Genomic DNA, 20,620 nt, shown 5'->3' with positions numbered 1-20,620 from the left:
AAAAGAACGTATTATGCAGAATCGCATCAACGAGATTCCACTGTACCTTACAGGTCCCATGTGGAGCATAGAGTAAGGAGGATATCACGACAAGAAAGTTGTACACGTGAATATCTAGACACGAGAACCGCAAAGATGAGTAGAAATCATCGTTACAAAACAGGATCACAAAGGACGAGCCGTACAAAACATCGGATACATCTTATCACGCACATTTCTCGCGCACATAAAGAAAAATTGTGTAAGAAAAAGTGTAGTTTAAAGCATTGAAAGAGGGGGAAAAAGCCTTACGTTACATAGAAATGCAGAACATGGCATACAGAATTACATATTTTAGGGGAGAAAGTGCAGGTTCAGGAGTTGCCTAAATTTATCTCTGTCCGTTAGCATAGCAGTGCGGTCAGTTCATTGCCGGACAAGCCACAGTGACCAGGTACCCATTGGAAGGTAACTGAGTGACCGTTGCTCTGAGCAAGATCCAATATTTGTAGGATGTCTAACGCTAGCTTGTAATACTGGCCTCTCGTCGAGAGAGAATCGATGGCTTGCAGAGCTGATCTTGCGTAAGAAAGAATAGCCCATGTGCGTGGTGTCAGGTAGGAGACAAAACGGACAGCTTCCCGTATTGCGACAAGCTCTGCAGCTGTTGAGGACGATTTGTGGTCCAGTTTGTATTGGCGGGATGTGCCCAGCTGAGGGACCACAAAGGCCGCGGTCGAGGCTCATGAAGCAACCGATCCGTCTTTGCATATGTGCACAGAGCCGTCGTATCGCCAAGCCAAATGGGCCAAGGTGAGTTGTTTAATGCACTGTAAGGGATACGCGACTTCTTCGAAATCCCAGGTATGTGAAGGCGCACGTTTGGCCTATGCAGTGTCCACGGTGGCACTTTAGAGATGACGCTATAGGTGCCAAGTCTGATTGTACGATATGCCTGTGAGTAGTGAGACATCTTGAGTAGGTGCAGCTTGGGCGGTTTTTTTGAATTGAAGACAAGGGTTGGTGTGTGTGTCGAGTCGGAGTTGAACTCGAAGTGGCTCACAGGACGTGAAAAATTCAATTGGATAGGCCCGTGCTTCCTCTATTGTACGATGCACACCGTGGCAGGCCTAGGCATGTTCGTAGAGCTTGGGCCTGACGGTTTTCGAATGACTGAAGACAAGTTATGCGTATATAGGAAATAACAGGCATACTGTATCGTAGGTATCGTAGGTACATAAACCATTAATCAGCCGTCGTCATATGCAACTTTCACGTTCCATCTGCAAAGACCATGACTTCATTTGATGAAAATATTTATGGAGCAAAGACAGCAATGCCACGTCACGACGACTGCTACTTAGTGCATGAAGCGAAAGGTCAAGCTTGATTCGAGTTATGTTTAACTTCCCTTTGTATTTGCGGGAAAGGAATCAAAATTTGTTGGTAATACATGCAATTATTTCTCAGTGAAGCTATTCCATGAAAAAGCGTCGCGTGAAAACGGTGTCCATGACCGCCAAGCGTCCATAATGACTTCACGGAAACGTAGAAGTCGCTGCAGGCTGAAATTTGTGGAAGATGTGGCAAACGTTCCATTTGACCTGCGCGGAAGTTTGTGAGTTAATTGTTTGAGTTATGGATTAAAGCTCAACCAGCAGTTCAGCCAGCAAGGTTAGCATATGGATTTGCACAAACTTCGTTCTTGTAGCTTAAACGGCCGGCTCTGATCATTTGCCAATTGATCATGTTCAACAAAATATTGCGTTATAAATGCAAGAATTCGCATTGATTATGCATGTTCGCAGAGTCTTATTGCCTTCTGCGTTTGGAGAAATATGTAGATTGCTTTAAATTTAAGCCAATAAAAGTAGATGTAGCGTAGTAAGTAAAGCCACAGGAACGTCTGAAGCCACAAGCACGAAGATAAGACAAATCGATGTGATATAACCGTCATTCTCAAAATAGTGCCAGAGTTACACCTAGGGATTTTATCAGGAATCTCTATGGGCGTATAGCAACAGCGGTGGACGGGCGGCTTCAGGGGGCGAGGAGCTTGAATGCTATGGCAGATAGCAATAGACATAGCTTTTGACGGATTTTTCTTTTTTTAATTTAGTTTGCGATTATGCAAGGTCGCACATCTGTCGTTTCTTTCGCACGTCTGTCGCCACGTAAAAAAGCAAGAAATAAACGCACAAGACGAGCATGATGCAAACACGAGGACAAGACAACGATTACGACAAAACAAACGCCTGTCCCGTCACCTTATGCGCTTTGTTCGTCTCTCTTTGCGTTCAATTTATGCCTTGGAACACCTTAAGGAAGCTCTCAAACACCTCCTTGTCTCTTGTGATGTGCACACCGAAAGGTGTTCAAGCAAATGTGTGAACGTTATCATTCTTGTTCATGCAAGTAATGAAAGATTGTACATAGCCAACGCACATGTTGAAACCTATGCGGAGCCAAGCTTTCGTAAAGCGGTTAATTATAACGAAGCATTTTGCAGAGTAACAATTGCGTGCCTTCCGACAAGACGGCAATGCGCGGAGACCTCCGATACGCGACGCACACGACCGTGGATTGCACTGTTTCCGGGATTGGCCCACTTAACTCAGCGAGAAGACTACTGTGAGCAGACGCGCCAGACCTGGGGGAAAGAAAACAAATAAAGTAGTGCCTTAATAAAGGAATTATGTGCTTGGTGGCTTACATTTATCGCAGTGAGGATAATTAGGTTGTTCCTGTTGGTAATTCATGGCAAAACGGGCACAGCCCGGAAGACCGGGACGCAGAAAGACACACGCACGCACGCACGCACGCACGCACGCACGCACGGCGCCATGCGTGTCTTTCTTTCTGCATGTCAGTCTTCCGCAATGTGCTCGTTTTTTTTTCTCTCTCTTTCTCTCTTTAGTTACTGTTTGTTGTTTCACTGAGCCGTTTCGTGGAGAACAGAACTGGCTGCTGGCACATCTGTAAGGGTATGGTACAAATAGGGTTACATATAAGCCGATTCGTTATATGAGTGTTGTCCTGTATGCCAGGCCTGTTGTTGTATAGGTCTTCCGATGTCGTTAAACGTTTCTCTCTCTCTTGTGCTATTCGGCAGGACAGCAGCAGCAGCCGCGGTCAGCAAACACCAGGAAGGTTCGCAAAGAAAGTTTGGCTTTAATATTACGCTGAGGTCGCTTAGACGCCAACTGTGAATAATAGTAAAACTAGCTAGACGCCCTCTACCAGTTTGAAGCTTCGATGTCTTCCCGTTACCTGAAAGAGCGCTGTGGTTGAAATGCACGGCGCGAGGCTACGCAGCATATACGGTATTGCCTCGTGCAGTAGACGCGCTTTATTTTTTATTCCGGCAAATAGTCGGTGGTACTATAATACTTAATGTTCCACCTGGAGAGTTCACATGTTTTATTCGCAAAATAAAATTATTGTATGGACAGTATCGCGCTGAAACATGAACCAGCAGCAGGCATTCAACGCGTGGAAATGTGAAAACTAGAACAAAGCTATATGTTGATTTGTCCCCCCGGAAGCTTACGCTGCTTACCTCCTAAAATTAAGGACGCAGCTTACACTTCCGGACTGTCTCTTTATTCGTACATAACGATGCAGCTGCTAGATGTGTATATACGGTAGAACACAGTTTAACTGCCGCACAACTAACACTAGAGCGTATTGAGCTAAGTAGCGCTGGAGACGCCAGCGTCGATCTGCTTCACGGATCTGCTTATCCTTCTGTTCCACGCATTCTTTCCCGACTTGCAGGAGCGATGACCTTCGCACTGTGCTGACCCATTGCCGGGCTAACGTGGAAGCCGTGTTACGTATGGTTGGAGCTGCTCAAGGGCTCTTGGGAACCCTGCTGCTGTTGTCCTTCGGCGCCAACATGGGTGTCGTTTGTGCCGTGCTCTACTCTCTGACCGACTCCTCGACGCCGACTGGCCTAATCATGTCCGGCATCCTGTATTCCAGCCTGAACTTCGCTGACGCGTTAGATGTCGCATTTGCCTCAGAATCGCTCGCAAACGAGGTGAGGTACCAGTTGAACCTAACCCAAATCAAGTCAGAACTCCCCTTTGAAGAAACTCTCGATAGCGCGGTCATTACATCCTTTGCGGCAGTCTAGTAGAGGAAGAAATCAGAAATGAGAAACAATGAAAACTGCGCTCTTGCCTGTTTCTGAATACGCGTGGCGTACCTTCACGCATGTTTACCTGAAGTCCGAGGATTAAGAAGTTTGAAAAATGTCGACTGAGGCGAAATAGCTGCCGGAAATCAGCGCCAGTCATCTTAAGAAATTATCGTTGAAGCTTTCGCCGACTTTTATAACTTGTTCCAGAAATTATTATGATTAACGGAATCAAATGTCATTGAGGCGTCAACAAAAAGAGCGCAAGCAAATTCATTGCTCTCAATGGTACCATTTAAATAACCTGAGTCATTCTCCAAAGCTAACTGGGTGCCACGACTCCTCAAAACTGCGCTGATTACTGAATTAGGCTAGGACTTCCTAGGAACGCAAGCATAACCACGTAAACATGTTTTCTATATCATTAAGACAATACATGAAAATATGGAAATAGCCCAATTATTATCCTATTTCTGGCTCCTTTGTATAACGGTATTTTTAGGTTGTACGGAACAACTTGTGTGGCAGTGACATTATCAATGAAGGCAAGTAGTACGGCGCTTTGATTCTCAATTTTTCTTTAAAGCACATAAGTTTACATTTACTGTAACCAGATGACTTACAAGCCTTAAAGCTAAGTAACAAAAATTATACTGAGTGCATTCTGGCAGAGAGGCAGACTCAACGACGGATTGGCCTGACCGGTAAGCTGAATGATTTGCCAGATTACATTGAGGGATAGGTACACAGTAGGCGTTGCATTTACCGGCTAATGCAAGAGATACTGAGTCGAAATGTTTGTATGAAGCGCACTGCCATGCTTATGACCTCTGAATTCACTGACCAAACTCCAAGGTTTTGAAGGATTCAAGAGCTCCTCTTCGGCACGGAATAGAGGTAGCTCTGTTGCGCGCAATATTTAAAGCATTACGCGCTTTATCGTTAGTTGGGGAAAGCTTCTAACGAGCCTGCGCGCTCTGCCTTGAAGCGATTTCAAATGAAACGTTGTTGCTATCCACGGGCAGCTTGGCTTTGTTTTACTACCACTGTTCTTCCGAAACACTCATGCGTGCGTAGATTAAAAATTCATAAAATATTGATACACCTCAGTACTATGCACTGCTTGAAAAAAAAATTAGTCTTGTCATATATTCTTAGTAACCCGTCAAGTTGGGGCATGCCAGAGATTTCAGTGCAGAAAGGGGCGCTTTTGCATGTAACGTCAGTAGGCTGAAGAAAAAGACAATCGATAAAAAATGGACACACATGATTCAACAAAGTACACTATAATGCGTTTATCAGAGGGCAAGGTTATTCGCATACGGCTTTAACAAGATAAAATGACCGTATCACCTAATATTCGACTCGTGTTGGAAAATTTATCAATCATCCGGGTTCAAGTTCGGTGTCCGCAAGTGTGCTCACATATTCAACAGTCATGTTCTCTTGCGTTTTCATCAAATCAATATTATTATTACCAACTATACATATGCACCCAAGTGAAAAGTCGTCAGTGGCAGTTTATGAACAAAATTATTCACAATTTTGGGAGACCTATAAGCAGCAATCAAAGCAACTGCAATTACGAAGTACACGTGATTAAGCATGAGTGAAAGCGAAATCATGAGGCGGCCACGACCAATTATTTACGAACACGGCGACACCTTCAGCACTTTCATCCTTTTTGTTATAAAAGTACGCGTGGTAGCCATCCAAACAGAACAGTTGTGTTTGTTTATGAGTGACGCCAGAGCTAAGACGCCACTTATGGTACGAACGCTAGCAGAAAATCGATCATCCCAGTGTTTGCGCATATGACATGAAGAACTACAAAGAAACTCTTATCGCCCAGCACCGTTTCTGTCTGCGCATACTCGTCCCGTCTGGTAGAGCTGTTTTCCTCTAATCTTATCTCCCGTTGTATGAAGACATTTTTCCACGCGACAAAGTTGGCTAAATTGTGCGCTGCCCCGGCCTAAGCCCATGAATAGCAGTGTGGCCTTCTTCCTTACGAAGGAAAATCTTCCCTCGCTTGACCCAGACATACTTGTACTGGTGAGCCCCAGCCGCAGCCCTGGCAGCCCAAAACAACCTCGGTTACTTTTAGATTAGTGAGGTCCTCAGAGAAGAATACAGCAAGAAGCCCTCGACCTTCTGAGACAGAGAACGCAAATTCCCTAACGTTGGAAGCCATGCGTGACGAACAACAATATTAGTGAACTTAATCATGATAATTGCTGATTAGTCCTTTTCCACGGGCAACCAACAAATGTCCCTCGAGCCAATATTAAGCTTTTTAACTGGATCGTTTATGATGCCAACGAGGTCTTCATCATAGGTTGAGAGGCAAACCACGTATTTCAAGATTTGACGTCGGACTATATTATTTGAACTCGTTCAATTTGTGTTCGTGCTGTTGCATGATTGACTGTTGGTCTGAAATTTTATATTGCAATTTTGCCGTTTCAGAAGATGAGGTCATAATTTTTGCGTCAGGCCTGCGCTAACCGAGTCATATTTACCGGAGAGGAACTCAAAGTATTGCATGTGTTCGACCTTCTTGCTGAACTTTTCTATTTCGAGTTTCAAAGCAAGCAACAGATCCAGCTTTGCTTGTACCATTGAAATAAGCTCAACTTGTTAAGTGACCGAGTAAAGAACAGCTAGCCGTTCGTTAATACCGGTCATAAGCTGGGACAAATCTGCCGACCAGGCCTTAAAACACTACTCAACCCGTTTCTTCGAGGTGATAGAATTAAAGGTCAGCACAGAATGTACACTCAAGTACACTCAATGAACTTGCCATCCGGGGGAGGCAACGACGGCACGGGGCGCACACAGACAGTCATTATAGAAAATCATCAGACACATAACTTATGAGTAACGGTACGCAGCTGGTGGTAGTACTACTTGGACTGAGTAAATAGCTCACCTGCGTAAAAAGCAGCGATATAGTGCGAGACTTGGAAGTGTCGGAAACTGTAGCAATCGCTGGAAGGTTGGGCCATTTCAAAGCGGGAAGGTATCCGAGACACCACTTTGCGCAACTAGTCGGCAAGACACCAAGCACAGAGCTGTCGCAGAACAGCTTCACAAACATCATTTCCGCCAAAGCGACTTGCCACATGGCGTTGTGGCTAGTCCAGCGCCAGCCAAAGCAACAGAAGAGCCGCCCACAAGATGCGATCGATAGCAGATGTAGTGCTTTCAAAAGCTCGAACAGATTGCTACCGGTGCGAATCGCTTGAAAAAGTTCCGTATCGGCCTAGGAACGCGCATCACAGGGCCGCGTTTTGCTCGGCTCCTGAGCTCGGAAGCAGCAACACAGTCCATTCTTGGTAGATCGTAAAGGCGTGGCCAACCTAACTGCTTGCTTGCTTGCTGATTTGGTATGCTAGCCTCACTGCTTGAGGCTTATACGCAATTGGTAAGTTAATTTGTAGACAGCGGTAATAAATCGATTAGTTTCACCCGAAGCATTGACAGCGATAGCAAGGTTTAGCGTTGTGCTTCTGCTACGGTGTTCTGACTATGCGGGGCTGCGACATGTTGACGCGAACGCAAGTAATCCTTCCGGGGCAGAAGGAACAGTGGCAGCTACCATGGCGCCTCACGACGCTGGCGAGATGAGCGCCACCAACGGCGTTGAAGGAGTCACACCTCGATAGCGGCCCGAGTTGAGACCAACGGACAGTCCGCTCCCGTTGAAATAATAATAGGTGACATTAGCTTGACGCTTAACTGCTCAGCCCAAACCACGGTGTATATACTCTTTAGGTGAGGACACTGGCGAGACGCGATCGACCAGATAATGTAGCAACGGCGCGCGTCCGTCGGCCCGGTGACGGCAGTGGATACCTATTGGCGGGAAGACGCAACTTGCGTTAAAACGCAGGCGAGAGCTTGCGAGGGCAAGGAACGCTCGGATGCCGCAAGCAACCAGAGAACAGCGTCTGCAAGCAGCGTCGCGTCGCCGAATCTGCTTCGTCAAGGCCATGCCCTCTCCCACACGCTCTCCCCTCACCACGGTGACCTACTTTCGCGCGTCACTGAATCATTTCGCATTTCCCGCGAAGCACCAGTTGCTATACCAACGGGAGAATAAAACTAATGAAAACCTTTTCTGTCTTGAAGTTGCATCGCACCGCCGATAGGTATCCGCTGCCGTCACTGGGCCGATCGGCGCGCGACGTTGCTACTTTATCTGGTCGATCGCGTCCCGCAAGCAAGCCGAGAAGTGTACCCACTTAAAGAGTACATATATTACACCGTGGCCCAGACAGCAGCTCATCAGGTCAACGCTGACCTTGCTCTGCCACCACGGCGATGGAGCGTTGACGGTGCGTCTACGTCATCTGGTCGTTTCTGCATGACAAGCGAACTCCATGTTTCTGGGGATCCTTCCCGCGCGCGAGCCACGCATGTGCCGTCAGCGAGACAGCACGACAACGGCGGCGGCGCCGACGGCGTGAATGCGCCTCAAGCGTCCGTACTATTGAGAGATACGGCAGGCTTTCGAAGTACAGAACATACTGCTGAATAAATCTTTTTATCAGATTGCTTTATTGGTGAAACACTAGAAAATGAAAAACGTTGACAGCGCCAAAGAACGACACAACACGAAGAAAATATAATAATATACAGAGTGTTTCTGCGAACACCTTCAAGAGAGAGAGAGAGAGAGAAAATGATTTAATGAAAGGCAGGGAGGTTAACCAGGACTGAGCCCGGTTGGCTACCCTACACTGGGGGAAGGGAAAAGGGGAGAGAGAGATTAAGAGAAGAATAGAAAGTCCGCTGTTGATATCGCCGACGTAGCAACAGATCTATGCTCTATGACTGATCAATCCGTCCGGATCCCCCCATAGACGGTCACTCAGTACTGTAGTTTTCAAAAATCGCAGCAGCGCTTTTGTGGCCTTTTGCAGCTGTGATATTCGAAGCCATGGTCCCAAGATCTTGCTCAAAGTGAACGGTCTTCTATCTAGCCTATTGAGAACGTTGCAGAGGTCACGTCTTTCGTTTTGAAAAGATGGGCAGTAGCATAGTAGGTGTTCTATAGTCTCATCGACACCGCAGGCATTACACTCGGCGCTATCAGCCATTCCAATCAAACACGTAATCAAACATTCCAAACACCCAAGCGTAAGCGGCACAGCATTGTTTCCTCATTTCGCGCAAATCCTGGAACCAGCGCAGCTGCATAGATGGGTCGAGAGAATGCAACCGATGCTGGGTGAATCCAGTTGTATGCCACTTCTCCAATGTCATACTGTGCGCTAGCTTGCTTAGGTGTTGGGCTGCGTCAGTCCTCGATTAAGGCACAGAAACAAGATTTGCTCCTTCGTGTGCTTTCCTAGCAGCTTCGTCGGCGATGTCGTTGCCGGAAATACCGCAACGACCCGGCAGCCACTGAAACACGACGTCGTGTCCTTTTGCGATCGTATGGTGTCCGAGACGAGCTGTTCGCAGGACCCGCGACAAAGAGCGGACAAAAGACATTGTAGGGCCGCCTTTGAATCACATAATATTGCCCACCGATTAGCCGGTGGGCAATATTCCTTCAAAAATTCACACCTTAAAAATTTTTAAAGGTTGCATATGGCAGATAGCACAGTTCTAGTTCATGAGCTGGTCTACTCAAAGAGGCGGACATTACTTGCACAAAAAAATTGAAATGCATGATTGAATAATGAACAAAAATTCACTAGTGAATTTTTAAAAACTAATTACCTTATGGTCCATATTGCAATTTACAAATTCTAGCTGTGGCGTTCGCAAGGCGGATACACTTGGAACGAATTCTCAGGATGACACCAGTTTCGAGATATTTATTCCCGAACTTTGCGGAGAAATGAATTGGCGTTCCAGTTACTTTATTACCAAAACGTCGTTTTATGCATTGAAGCACAAACACATGGTGCAGAAAGTGAGATTTCCTCTTTTAACCCCTGTAACGCTGGTTGCGTTCACAGGTGCATTGCAGTCTTTGCCAGCATGCCACATAAATTCACTTTGCACTCACATTGAGTAAATTTACAAACACGTGTTTCAGCTCTCGTTATGCATTTACACAAACCTTCGGTGTATAGGTGGAGAAAAAAGAAAGCTACAGTTTCTGGGAAGTCTGACAAGCATTCAGGGATCTTTGAATGCTATCGCGTTCCACTCTTAAAGGCGAAGCTTAAGCGTCCTCCAAATTTTTGTACATGTTTTTGAATTTGCTGATTGCTTTTTCCTTGCAGCTCTCTTCGGTAGATACATGTGCCTGAAGAAGACCAGAAAAAAAAAAGTATGTGCGAAAGCACCTTGCGCAGAATTTGGGCCACGTGCGACGGAAGTGATGACCGTTGTGCCGCAAACTTAGTGTACTGTTTGTTTTGCTTGCTGTAAGTAAAAAAACTCTTAACCTTGCACTCGGCCGCGCAACGCCTGAAACAGCGAAGCTGGGCGATAGTAGCCCAGCATTTTCCGAAAGTGCGCGCGAACTTTTCTTCTTATTACTCATAATGATGACAATTTTTTTTCGCGCGTCTCGGACTTACGGCCGTCACTGCGCGTTGCATAGCGCAGCTTGCAACACCGACACCACGTTCCAATGCCGACACCGCGTTCCAGGAGACCCGCTCCGTGAATGCGTCTCTCTTTCTCTCGCTCTCATAGCGCGCAAAACCTCTTCACCTCGCAGAGCACGAGCGTACGAACGCGCCAGCTGTGGACGACGACGACGACGCTCGAACGCAATCATATGGTTCGCATAACTGCATGTTCATACGTGATACGCAACAACAACAACAACTGCATGTTCTGCAAGCGTGGCTGTATACCCTAGTGGTTACGACGCTCGCTTTTGGACCGGGGTTTGCGGGTTCGAATCCCGCCTCGGCAAGAAAGTTTATTTTGTTTCTTGGTAGTTCCTTGATACGCACCACCACCACAAATTACGGCTGGCTTGAAGAGCTTCGCTGTTAAAATTTCAGGTATTCAGAGAGACTTATTTTCTGCCAAATAACACAGGGCTGTGTATGTGCACGCCTAATAGGCTTAGGCCATGAGCTTCAAGAGGCCGATATGCCAACAAGCCGACAAGCATATAAACCTACAAGCCGATATGCCAGATTTGCGCATAACCAACAGACTAGTAGCTTGTTGGAATTTTGGACTGGGCGCCTTTGTTATATTTTTTTTTCTTTAGGTGGCCGAGATGAAGTGGACACTGCGGTCTCTACCCTTTCAGGGCCAACCGGATGAATTCGCAAAAGACGTAAGTGGTATCGATGGACATTGCAGTGAGCATTTGGGCTTCATAAGGCACCAATCCTTTCACATTGGCTCAGCCGCCATTGTTACTTCTGCATCTATTTGACAAGACTATCAGCACGTGACAAAGCAAAACCGAAAACCTTTTCACTCTGACATTACCAGAACCGCTTTAATTGGTCAGCCACTAAACATATGTTGAAAGAAAAAAGAAAGAAGGCAAAGGCTGATGATCATATGTTTGTGACATTTTGGTGAAATTATTTGGGTAGACGGGAGTCTGACCAAAAATGTTTTTACTGGTCACCATTGAACTACTTTATTAATGCAACGAATCGGATTCGCTCGGGGTTACATCAATCATAGAGAGCAGTTTCACAATGAACGCTACCTCTGCAACAGGTTAGATTGTGCGTATGTTCTCCTTAAGTAGAACAAGTTGAAGTGAACACAAGCACTAAAATCGCCGACACCCTGCCATGCTACCTTGATGTGTTGTGGCTTATGCTATGTGTTTCTATAGGTTTGTTTTCAAATATGGTACTTGCGAAGCAAGGTTTTACTTCAGTGGGCATGATTCCTTTTAATATATCTCTCATACTCAGTGAAACGCCTAGAATCAGCCAAACATTTGTATGCTAGTAATACGTTCCTCCCCTCGACAACTAAACTCAACACGAGAAGGTGGACTCTCGACAGAAGTGATCACTGCGCTTCAATGGCCCTCCACGGAGGTTCTTTAGCTAGAATTTTGTAACCAGGTGCTCTCGGCATCTACCCGCAAGCACTGGAAGTAACGTCTTTTGCACAAGTGCAATCGGTGGAGTCGATAAAAAAAATGCAGCCGAGGCCAGTTTGATAATTTCGATGCATGGGTGTCTCTGAGTGTTTCGGCGCTGACTAACACCATATTTTCTAATACACTAAACGCGTCACTATCACCTTTATAGGGTGTATGATTTTTTACATGACCCGTTCGCCCACAACACTCAAAGACGATTCATTTATATTCTGTGCATATATGGACGACCGGCACCGAGTATGGCGTGCGGCCAATGACGGAAGTGCGAATTAAACAGTTTTCAAGTGCGCGTTTTTTAATGAGCGCGTTGTAACAAAATTTGTCTAGTGTGGTGGCTTGTTCATCACATGGTTCTTCTGTATGTCTTTTGTATCAGGTACGGTCTTTTCACGAAATCCTGGACCCGTCCGCCATGTTTCTGAGAGCCCATGGTTTCTTCCGTGTAAACATGGCGCAGATGATTTCGGTAGGTACGCGCGCTTGGCATAATGTTTTATGCACATGACGGTAGTAACCAAAGCTCGCTAACACAAACATTCCTACGTTTTAGTTGACCGCTGTGCCGTCTCTAATACAATATGCAAACTTACAGCAAATTATATCAAAACGCCTCTCCAAAACTCTCGGAGCAAGCTTATGCCAATGTGCTGAGCGCGACAAGAACCCCATTGGCGTACATTCATATTCCATGCTCACTTCTTCCTAAGCCTTCTGCTGCACTTGTGACGTGCGATAAGCATATTTATCTTTGCCACCAGATACCTCGTGTACTTAGGATGACTGTCTCTGGTTATTAAAAATAGGAGATTCAGGACGAAATTGCAATTTTATGCGATCAAGCTCGATCCACTGTTGCGCGGACATCTGAACTTGCGCTATAATCGCCAACACAATTATTATTCACCAACTATTACCAATTAACTTTGCTGATGATCTTCCACACGAAAAATCTGGCAGATCCCACGCCCTGTGGGAATCGATGTTATGCGAAGCAGTGTGCGGGGAGTTTACAAAGTTAACGAAACGACCATGACAGCAATAAGACGTAGGCGGCTCTTTCATGACGTACATGACACGCATGTCATGGCATTCATGTCATGAGTCCTCAGGAGTCCCTTTAGCTACACCTAAGATACCTTAAGGCGAAAGCTTTAGTTATGCTCATGACTATGACTTCGACCATCAACCTTTAGCCTTTTCCTTCACTTAGTACCACATCCGAACCCATTCCATTCGTTTTTGAGTGTTAATCTTTTTCGCTGAGTCACTCATTTTTGCTGAGTCATGCCCATGATTATGACTTCTACCATCATCGTTTAATGTTTCCTTCACTTAGTACCCACGTCCGAACCCATTTCAGTGGTTTTTGAGTGTTAATCTTTTTTTGCTGAGTCATTGTCATTTTTGCTCAGTAATGGTCATGACTATGACTTCTACCATCATCCTTTAGTGTTTTCTTCATTTACTACCCACGTCAGAACCCATTTCAGTGGTTTTTGAGTATTATTCTTTTTTCGCTGAGTCATTGTAATTTTTTCTGAGTCATGCTCATGACTATGACTCCTATCAGCATCCTTTAGTGTTCCCTTCACTTGGAACACAAGTCCGAACCCATTTCAGTGGTTTTTGAGTGGTAATATTTTTCGCTGAGTCATTGTCATGACCTACACGACACGCATGTCATGAAGTTTGAAGTTTATTGAATACTTAGTGCAGATACAAAAGTATAGATATTTAGTACAGAAAAAGGTCCCATAGTAGGGACACTGTAGGGGGACTTTTATAGTGGTAAAAAAAAACACAAATACTACTTAACAGCAGAAAAACAGCGAAATATAAAAATACAAAAATACAAATACAAATGCAAATATTGAGGCGAAACAGTAGTACAATTGAAAAACGATAGGGATAAGGCATAAGCTAAGTAGAAAACGAAGCAAACAGTATTCGAAACGACAGGTTGGAACTTGAGTTCAAAATACCTATTCAATAAACGGTGCTATAGGTTAAACATGAAATTGCGAAGCTGATGTTTGAATGATGATATAGAAAAGGCACACTTAATGTTATAAGGCAAAGAATTCCAAAGTTTGATTAAAACAAATGCTACTCTTTGAGAACCATAGTTAGTTCGTACCTTGGGGAGCATAAAATTGTTATTGGTGGAAAAGCGCGTAATATTTGAATTAGTAAGGTGTTGAATAAGAACAAATTTCAGAAGACTATGGTCTTTAACTACTTGATAAGCAAATGTGCAGACATTAAATTTGATTAGATTGTAAATATTCAGTATGTGCAGTTCCCGGTACAGATCAGTAACATGTGAACGTCGGTTGCTCCAGGTGAGAATGCGAATGGCGAATGATTTTGTACGTGTTGGAGGGAAGAAAGGTGGCAATGATATGTTTGACCCCAGGAAGCAATACAATAGTTTAGATGACTGTGAACGAATGCAAATATAAGGTGATGAAAGTAGTCAAGTCAAAGTAACATCTAGCTTTTAGTAATACCCTAATACCATAAGAAGTTTTCCGCTGCAGCTCATTAATATGCAAATTAAATTTTAAGCGGGAATCAAGCTTGATACCAAGGAAGGAACAATTACCGGATAGATGAATTGGGTGTTTGTTTATAAAGAGAGGCATGACTTGCGCGTTATTTATTGACCTAGAATTGAAAATTAAAAACTTTCTTTTGGAGGGATTTATCAAGAGCTTGTTTTTAGCACACCATGCACTAACGTTAATAAGTTCTGCATTAAGGGTTGTTGTAAGGCTGCTTAGAGAATTACTGGAACATAAGATAGTCGTGTCGTCAGCATATAAGATGCATTCTGATAGTGTGGTTAGACACTGTGGAAGATCATTAATGTATAATAGAAAAAAAAAGCGGACCCAGAATTGAGCCTTGCGGAACGCCGATGTTAATTATTTTTTTAGTGGAATAGATGCCAGAGATGGATATTAATTGATCACGATCACACAAGAAACTGCGGAAAAGATTGAGAGAGTTGCCACTAATGCCATAAGATGCAAGTTTAGAAAACAGAATGCCATGATTAAGTGTATCAAAGGCTTTCGTAAAATCTAAAAAAACAGAACCAACGAAGTTACCATTGTCAATTTCTAGTTTACACTTTTCCGTGAAGTAAATGAGGGCTAAGGTTAGTCGAGTATTCTTGTCTAAACCCAAATTGTTTCGAATGAAATAGGTTAAATTTCGTTAGGTAGCTAGACAGGCGAACATGTATGAGTTTTTCAATTACTTTGCTAAAGAAGGCGAGAATGGATATCGGCCTATAATTAGAAATCAAGCATCTGTCACCTTTTTTAAATACCGGAACAACCTTACTCATTTTTCACTCACGGGGAAATACACCGGTTTCAAAAATTAGATTGACTATGTATGTGAGCACATCCGCTATATCATCAGCAATCATTTTCACATGGTTAGCAGAAATGTTATCGATACCTGCTCTAGAGGATTTTATACCAGTAATTGTTCTTCTTACTTCCTCTGGGGTAGCAGGAAAAAGAAAAAATGAGTGACCACAATGATCAAGTTCGTCATGCGTACTGGATGGAACAGGTATGGGAGAGGAGAAGTAATCACTAAATGCATTAGCGATATCTAATGGGTTAGATATGACAGATCCTTCATGATGAATGTTGGCAATAGGCGGATTAATGGTTTTATTGAGAAAGGAATTGATCAAGCGCAATTGTTTTTTATGTGTGAAATTTCGGTACATACCAAGTTGACGAAATGACCATGAGAGCACAAAGACGTAGGCGGATAGATAGATAGATAGATAGATAGATAGATAGATAGATAGATAGATAGATAGATAGATAGATAGATAGATAGATAGATAGATAGATAGATAGATAGATAGATAGATAGATAGATAGATAGATAGATAGATAGATAGATAGATAGATAGATAGATAGATAGATAGATAGATAGATAGATAGATAGATAGATAGATAGATAGATAGATAGATAGATAGATAGATAGATAGATAGATAGATAGATAGATAGATACTTTCAAAGTATCAAATGTTTGCCAAGAAATGCTTCGCATTTAAAAACTAACTATGCCATTTCGCAATGTGGCTACTATCTTGCAATATTTACTACTTTCTCGTGAATGGTATGCGTGCTTTGTTCGTTTTCATTTTACTTGTTTATTCCTCTTAATTTTTTTCTTGCTTTGATAAGCTGTAAAATTTGCATTTTGCCCATTATGCCACACTGTGTCTGAGGCTTGTCTTTTTTTAACAGCGGAGCTGTTCAAGCCGACCGTGTAGAGCGAACAGAAATGTGGGCCGACCCTGGCGGTAGTGCAGAAAGGGTCCAAGCGGAATGGCACATACCCCTGTGAACTAGCGAAGGTGTTTAAGCTCGAGGATGGTGCGACTTGGTAGTGCTTAGCCTAGCCCAAATACGTGGCCAATACCTTGTGATAGCCAATCAATAGGTAATCGATAATCGATCAATGGCAATGATGACATGGATTTGTCTGATCTTCGTGCTTGTGGCTTCAGACGTTCTTGTGGCTTCAGTTTACTACGCTTTATCTGCCGTTATATATGCGCTAATTTCGACGGAATCGATACATTTTGAAATTATGGGGTTTTACGAGCCGAAACCACGATCTGATTATGAGGCACGTCGTAGTGGGAGACGCCGGACTAATTCGGACCACCTGGGGTTCTTTAACGTGCACCTGAATCTAAGTGCACCGGTGTTTTTCGCATTTGGCCCCCATCGAAAGGCGGCCGCCGTGGCCGGGATTCGATCCCGCGACCTCGTGCTTAGCAGCGCAACACCATAACCATTGAGCAACCACGGCGGGTAGCAATCTACCTGTACGTATTTCACCCAAAGCAGAAGGCAATAAGAACCGCCACGTATTGTGGCGTCTATTGCGCAATATCTTGTTGCAAATTATCAGTGTGCAAACTCACAAAGCCGTCTGAAGCCAGAAGGACGAATCTTGGGCACATCCGTACGCGCTAAACACCATTCCCCCGCTGGCTGAATCGCCATGCTGGCAGCTCGACCGAGTTCCCTCTGCTCGTTTTTGGTGGAAACTGATATTTTTGCTGTTGGCGCGATGACACGTTCGTGCGCCGTTTGCCTGTGTAACTGGTGATAAAAGGTTTCGTGTAAGGGAGAAAGACGTTTATTAATGTAATATACTGTATATGTGCATATATTAAAAGTCAACCCCAGTGGTTTTTCCAGCGAGGTGCCTAGATTAGCTGAATTGTTTCGCTCCTCAATAGATTGAGCAGCAAGATGTGTGTGTACTTGTGTTCTCCCGGCGCACGCGAAAATCTGTAACCGTTCTTTATATGTCGGTGTGGTTCAGTGAAAATTGCAGTTGTGAGTGAAGCGCATTCCTGTCGTTTTTTGTTGTTTTTTTCTTACCTCTCTTTGCGTGTGTCGACGGTTGCGCTTTCAAAAAAGAAAAATCAATCGCGATGAACATCGACCAACTGGCCCATATCTGGCCATATTGTTGCATTATGTTTCCGCACCATGGAAAAGTGCGGCTCGCAAAACTGCTCCCAGGAACAGTAGTGCATTTCACGGCACATTTTATGTCTCTTTATCCCAAAACTGGCTCAAATATCCTTTGAGTACTGGCTAGCTGACTTCACTTCTGCAATTGGAATGGAATGGCCCCAAAAGTCAGCTATTCAATAAATCATTTATGAAATGTAGTAACCAGTAATCGCATCCTAATAATCGCATAGTAACAAATATTATTGCACGCATTGATGGCCCGATTTTATGTTGACTTCGCTATTGAAACAGTCGTTGAAACACGCGATGCGATGTGTAGCAGCAAATTTCCAGAGACCACTCAGCACATCCTAATGGAATGCGAAGGGATTCACCCAGTGAGACCCTTAAGGTGGCGCTCCCACTCCGGCGGCACGAGCCCCCCGTTTTCAGTACTTTTGGAGCAACCGTGGCGGCCCTTCTACTTAGGATATGAAGTTGTCGTATAAACCATAAAAAGCTTAATTCTTGTAGATTCCAATTATATATAATATAAAGAAATTGATTGATATGATTTAGAAATAAATGTTCAAGAACAAGCATGAGATACATGGTTTTTGCGAACTGTGTCTCAGTTGTGACCATATTTAGAATAAACTACCGCACTTACTGCTATTGCGGCTTGCTCTGTAGCTTTAGGACATATTTATCTAGTTCCTAGACGTGGCAAAATAATTTTGAATTTTTACTTTTCGGATAACTTGCTTTTGAAAATTGCCAAATATCGCAATTTTCTGTTGTAAACAGCCCGGCAACTACACGCTCAAGGAAGCTAAATTTTGGGTAAAGTAGAGTTCAAGGAGTTTCCATTTAGGACGAAAAATTTCATTCATGTAACTTTATTAGTTTTCCTAATAATGCGGCCGAAATTAAGCAATATTTAGAATTCTGGTTTTATTTTCGCCCATTTTTGCGGGAAGGTACTAAAGCTACGAAGCTGCGGTTTAAAACTAATTAAGGTACATGAATGAAACTTCGCGTCCTAAATAGAAATTCCTTGAACTCAACTATATCCAAAATTTAGCTTCCTTGAGCATGTAGTTGCCGGGCTGTTTACAACAGAAGATTGCGATATTTGGAGGAGGAGGGAGGAGGAAGCAAGAGAAAGGCAGAAGGCAGGGAGGTTAACCAGGATAACGTCCGGTTGGCTACCCTACACCGGGGGAATGGGAAAAGGGAACACAAAGATGACAGGGAGAGAGAGGAGGGAAGGAAAGACGGGTAATGAGCGGTTAGTTCGCTGACGCGTGTGTTAGTGCACTAATAGTCACAGACGTTGACACAAGCCCGTCGTCCTCAAGAAGCACAAAAGTGCCTTCACCGCCTTATGGGCCGACGAGCGATGGGGGCGGTGTTCCAGCAGCACCTGCACGGAAAGCGTCCGATTGTTCAGTTTTTTTAGCGCGTTAGCAAGTTCTTGTCTTTCTTGGGCATATCGTGGACAGTGGCACAGCAGGTGGTCAATAGTTTCGTCGGTGCCGCAGACCTCGCATGCTGCACTGTCGGTCACTCCGATTAATGCCTTTGTGAAGGCAACTCCTAACCAAAGGCGACAATAGAAGCTTCACGTCGAGGAAGTCCGAATGGAGGTCGGAGTTGCATTGAGGGGTTTAATTTATGCGATAATTTAAATATGCGATATTTGGCAATTTTCAAAAGCAAATTATCGAAAAATCAAAAATTCAAAATTATTTTACTACGTCTAGGAACTAGATAAATATGTCCTAAAGCTACAGAGCAAGCCGCAATGCAGTAAGTGCGGTAGTTTATTCTAAATATGGTCACAACTGAGACACAGTTCGCAAAAACCATGTATCTCATGCTTGTTCTTGAACATTTATTTCTAAATCACATTAATCAATTTCTTTATATTATATATAGTTGGAATCTACAAGAATTAAGCTTTTTATGGTATATACCACAACTTTATATCCTAAGTAGAAGAGCCGCCACGGTTACTCCAAAAGTACTGAAAACGGGGGGCTCGTGCCGCCGGAGTGGGACCACCGCCTTAAGTAACGTACACCTTCCAGAAGGGCTTGGATTTGAAGTGGAAGGAAGCATCAGCCGGTCAGCAGTCGAGATAAGCAAGAGATATTTAGAGTATTGGTGGAAAAAAAAAGTAGGGAAGAGATTGATACGACCGGATCACTTACAGTCATAGGTAGCGGTACAAGGTAGATTTCGAAGGGAAAGAAACTGATTAAGGAGATGTATACAAAAATGCTAGATAAAAAAAAAGCGTCTATAACATAGCTCATTAAATCAAGCCGGCTAGGTGCCTATTTGTCACCGCCCCGTTTCAAAGGGGCTGCCATTAAATCGTCATCATGTTTCACGCCCGCATGTTCCTATTGAAAAGGCCTCAATGATAAAACAACATTCCAGTGCTGCGGTAGCCCACACACTGCGGCATTGCGCGGCTAAGCTCGTGGTCGCGGGTTCGATCCGGCCGCCGCATTTCTTTGAGGGCGAAATGCAAGAACGTTCGTGTGCTTAGATTTAGGTGTGCAATTAAGAACACCATGTTCTTACATTTAAACCGTAGTCCCCTACTGGGGAGTACCTCATAATGAGACCGGGGTTTTGGCACATAAGTTACCAGAATTTATTTTTAAACATCCTATATGAAGCTATTACAAGATGACCCGCATCCATAAACATGCGTTGGAAACGTATGAACGCATCCCTTCACTTTCATTTCTCTTGTATTTCAGATGGGTGCAGCAGTGATAACATACACTGTTATCCTTATACAAACAAGTCAAAGTGTCAAGGGTTAACATCGGTAAGCTCTACATGTTCCATCCAGAAAAATAAAAGCCGCACTTACAAACGCTACCTTTCTGTTTCATTTCCTGA

At 44.0% G+C, this 20,620-nt stretch overlaps 1 protein-coding gene across 2 annotated transcripts in view; it reads left to right on the top strand.

Moving 5' to 3' along the window:
- LOC119457097 (uncharacterized) overlaps positions 1-20,593 on the top strand; it is a 21,188-nt gene extending 595 nt beyond the window's left edge. The window contains exons 2-5 of one of the 2 annotated variants that reach the window (XM_049669931.1): positions 3,757-4,021; positions 11,316-11,384; positions 12,559-12,648; positions 20,476-20,593. In XM_049669931.1, the coding sequence (XP_049525888.1) occupies positions 3,757-4,021; positions 11,316-11,384; positions 12,559-12,648; positions 20,476-20,541 (490 nt within the window). In that variant the 3' untranslated portion in view covers positions 20,542-20,593. Of the gene's footprint in view, positions 1-3,756; positions 4,022-11,315; positions 11,385-12,558; positions 12,649-16,468; positions 16,628-20,475 lie in introns of those variants that run through there. The other variant, XM_049669930.1, reaches the window with a different exon arrangement.
- The last annotated feature ends 27 nt before the right edge of the window (positions 20,594-20,620 follow it).

This window comes from Dermacentor silvarum, chromosome 6, assembly GCF_013339745.2.
Source record: "Dermacentor silvarum isolate Dsil-2018 chromosome 6, BIME_Dsil_1.4, whole genome shotgun sequence".
NCBI classification, from domain to species: Eukaryota; Metazoa; Arthropoda; class Arachnida; order Ixodida; family Ixodidae; genus Dermacentor; species Dermacentor silvarum.
This window is presented reverse-complemented; position numbering and strand designations above follow the sequence as displayed.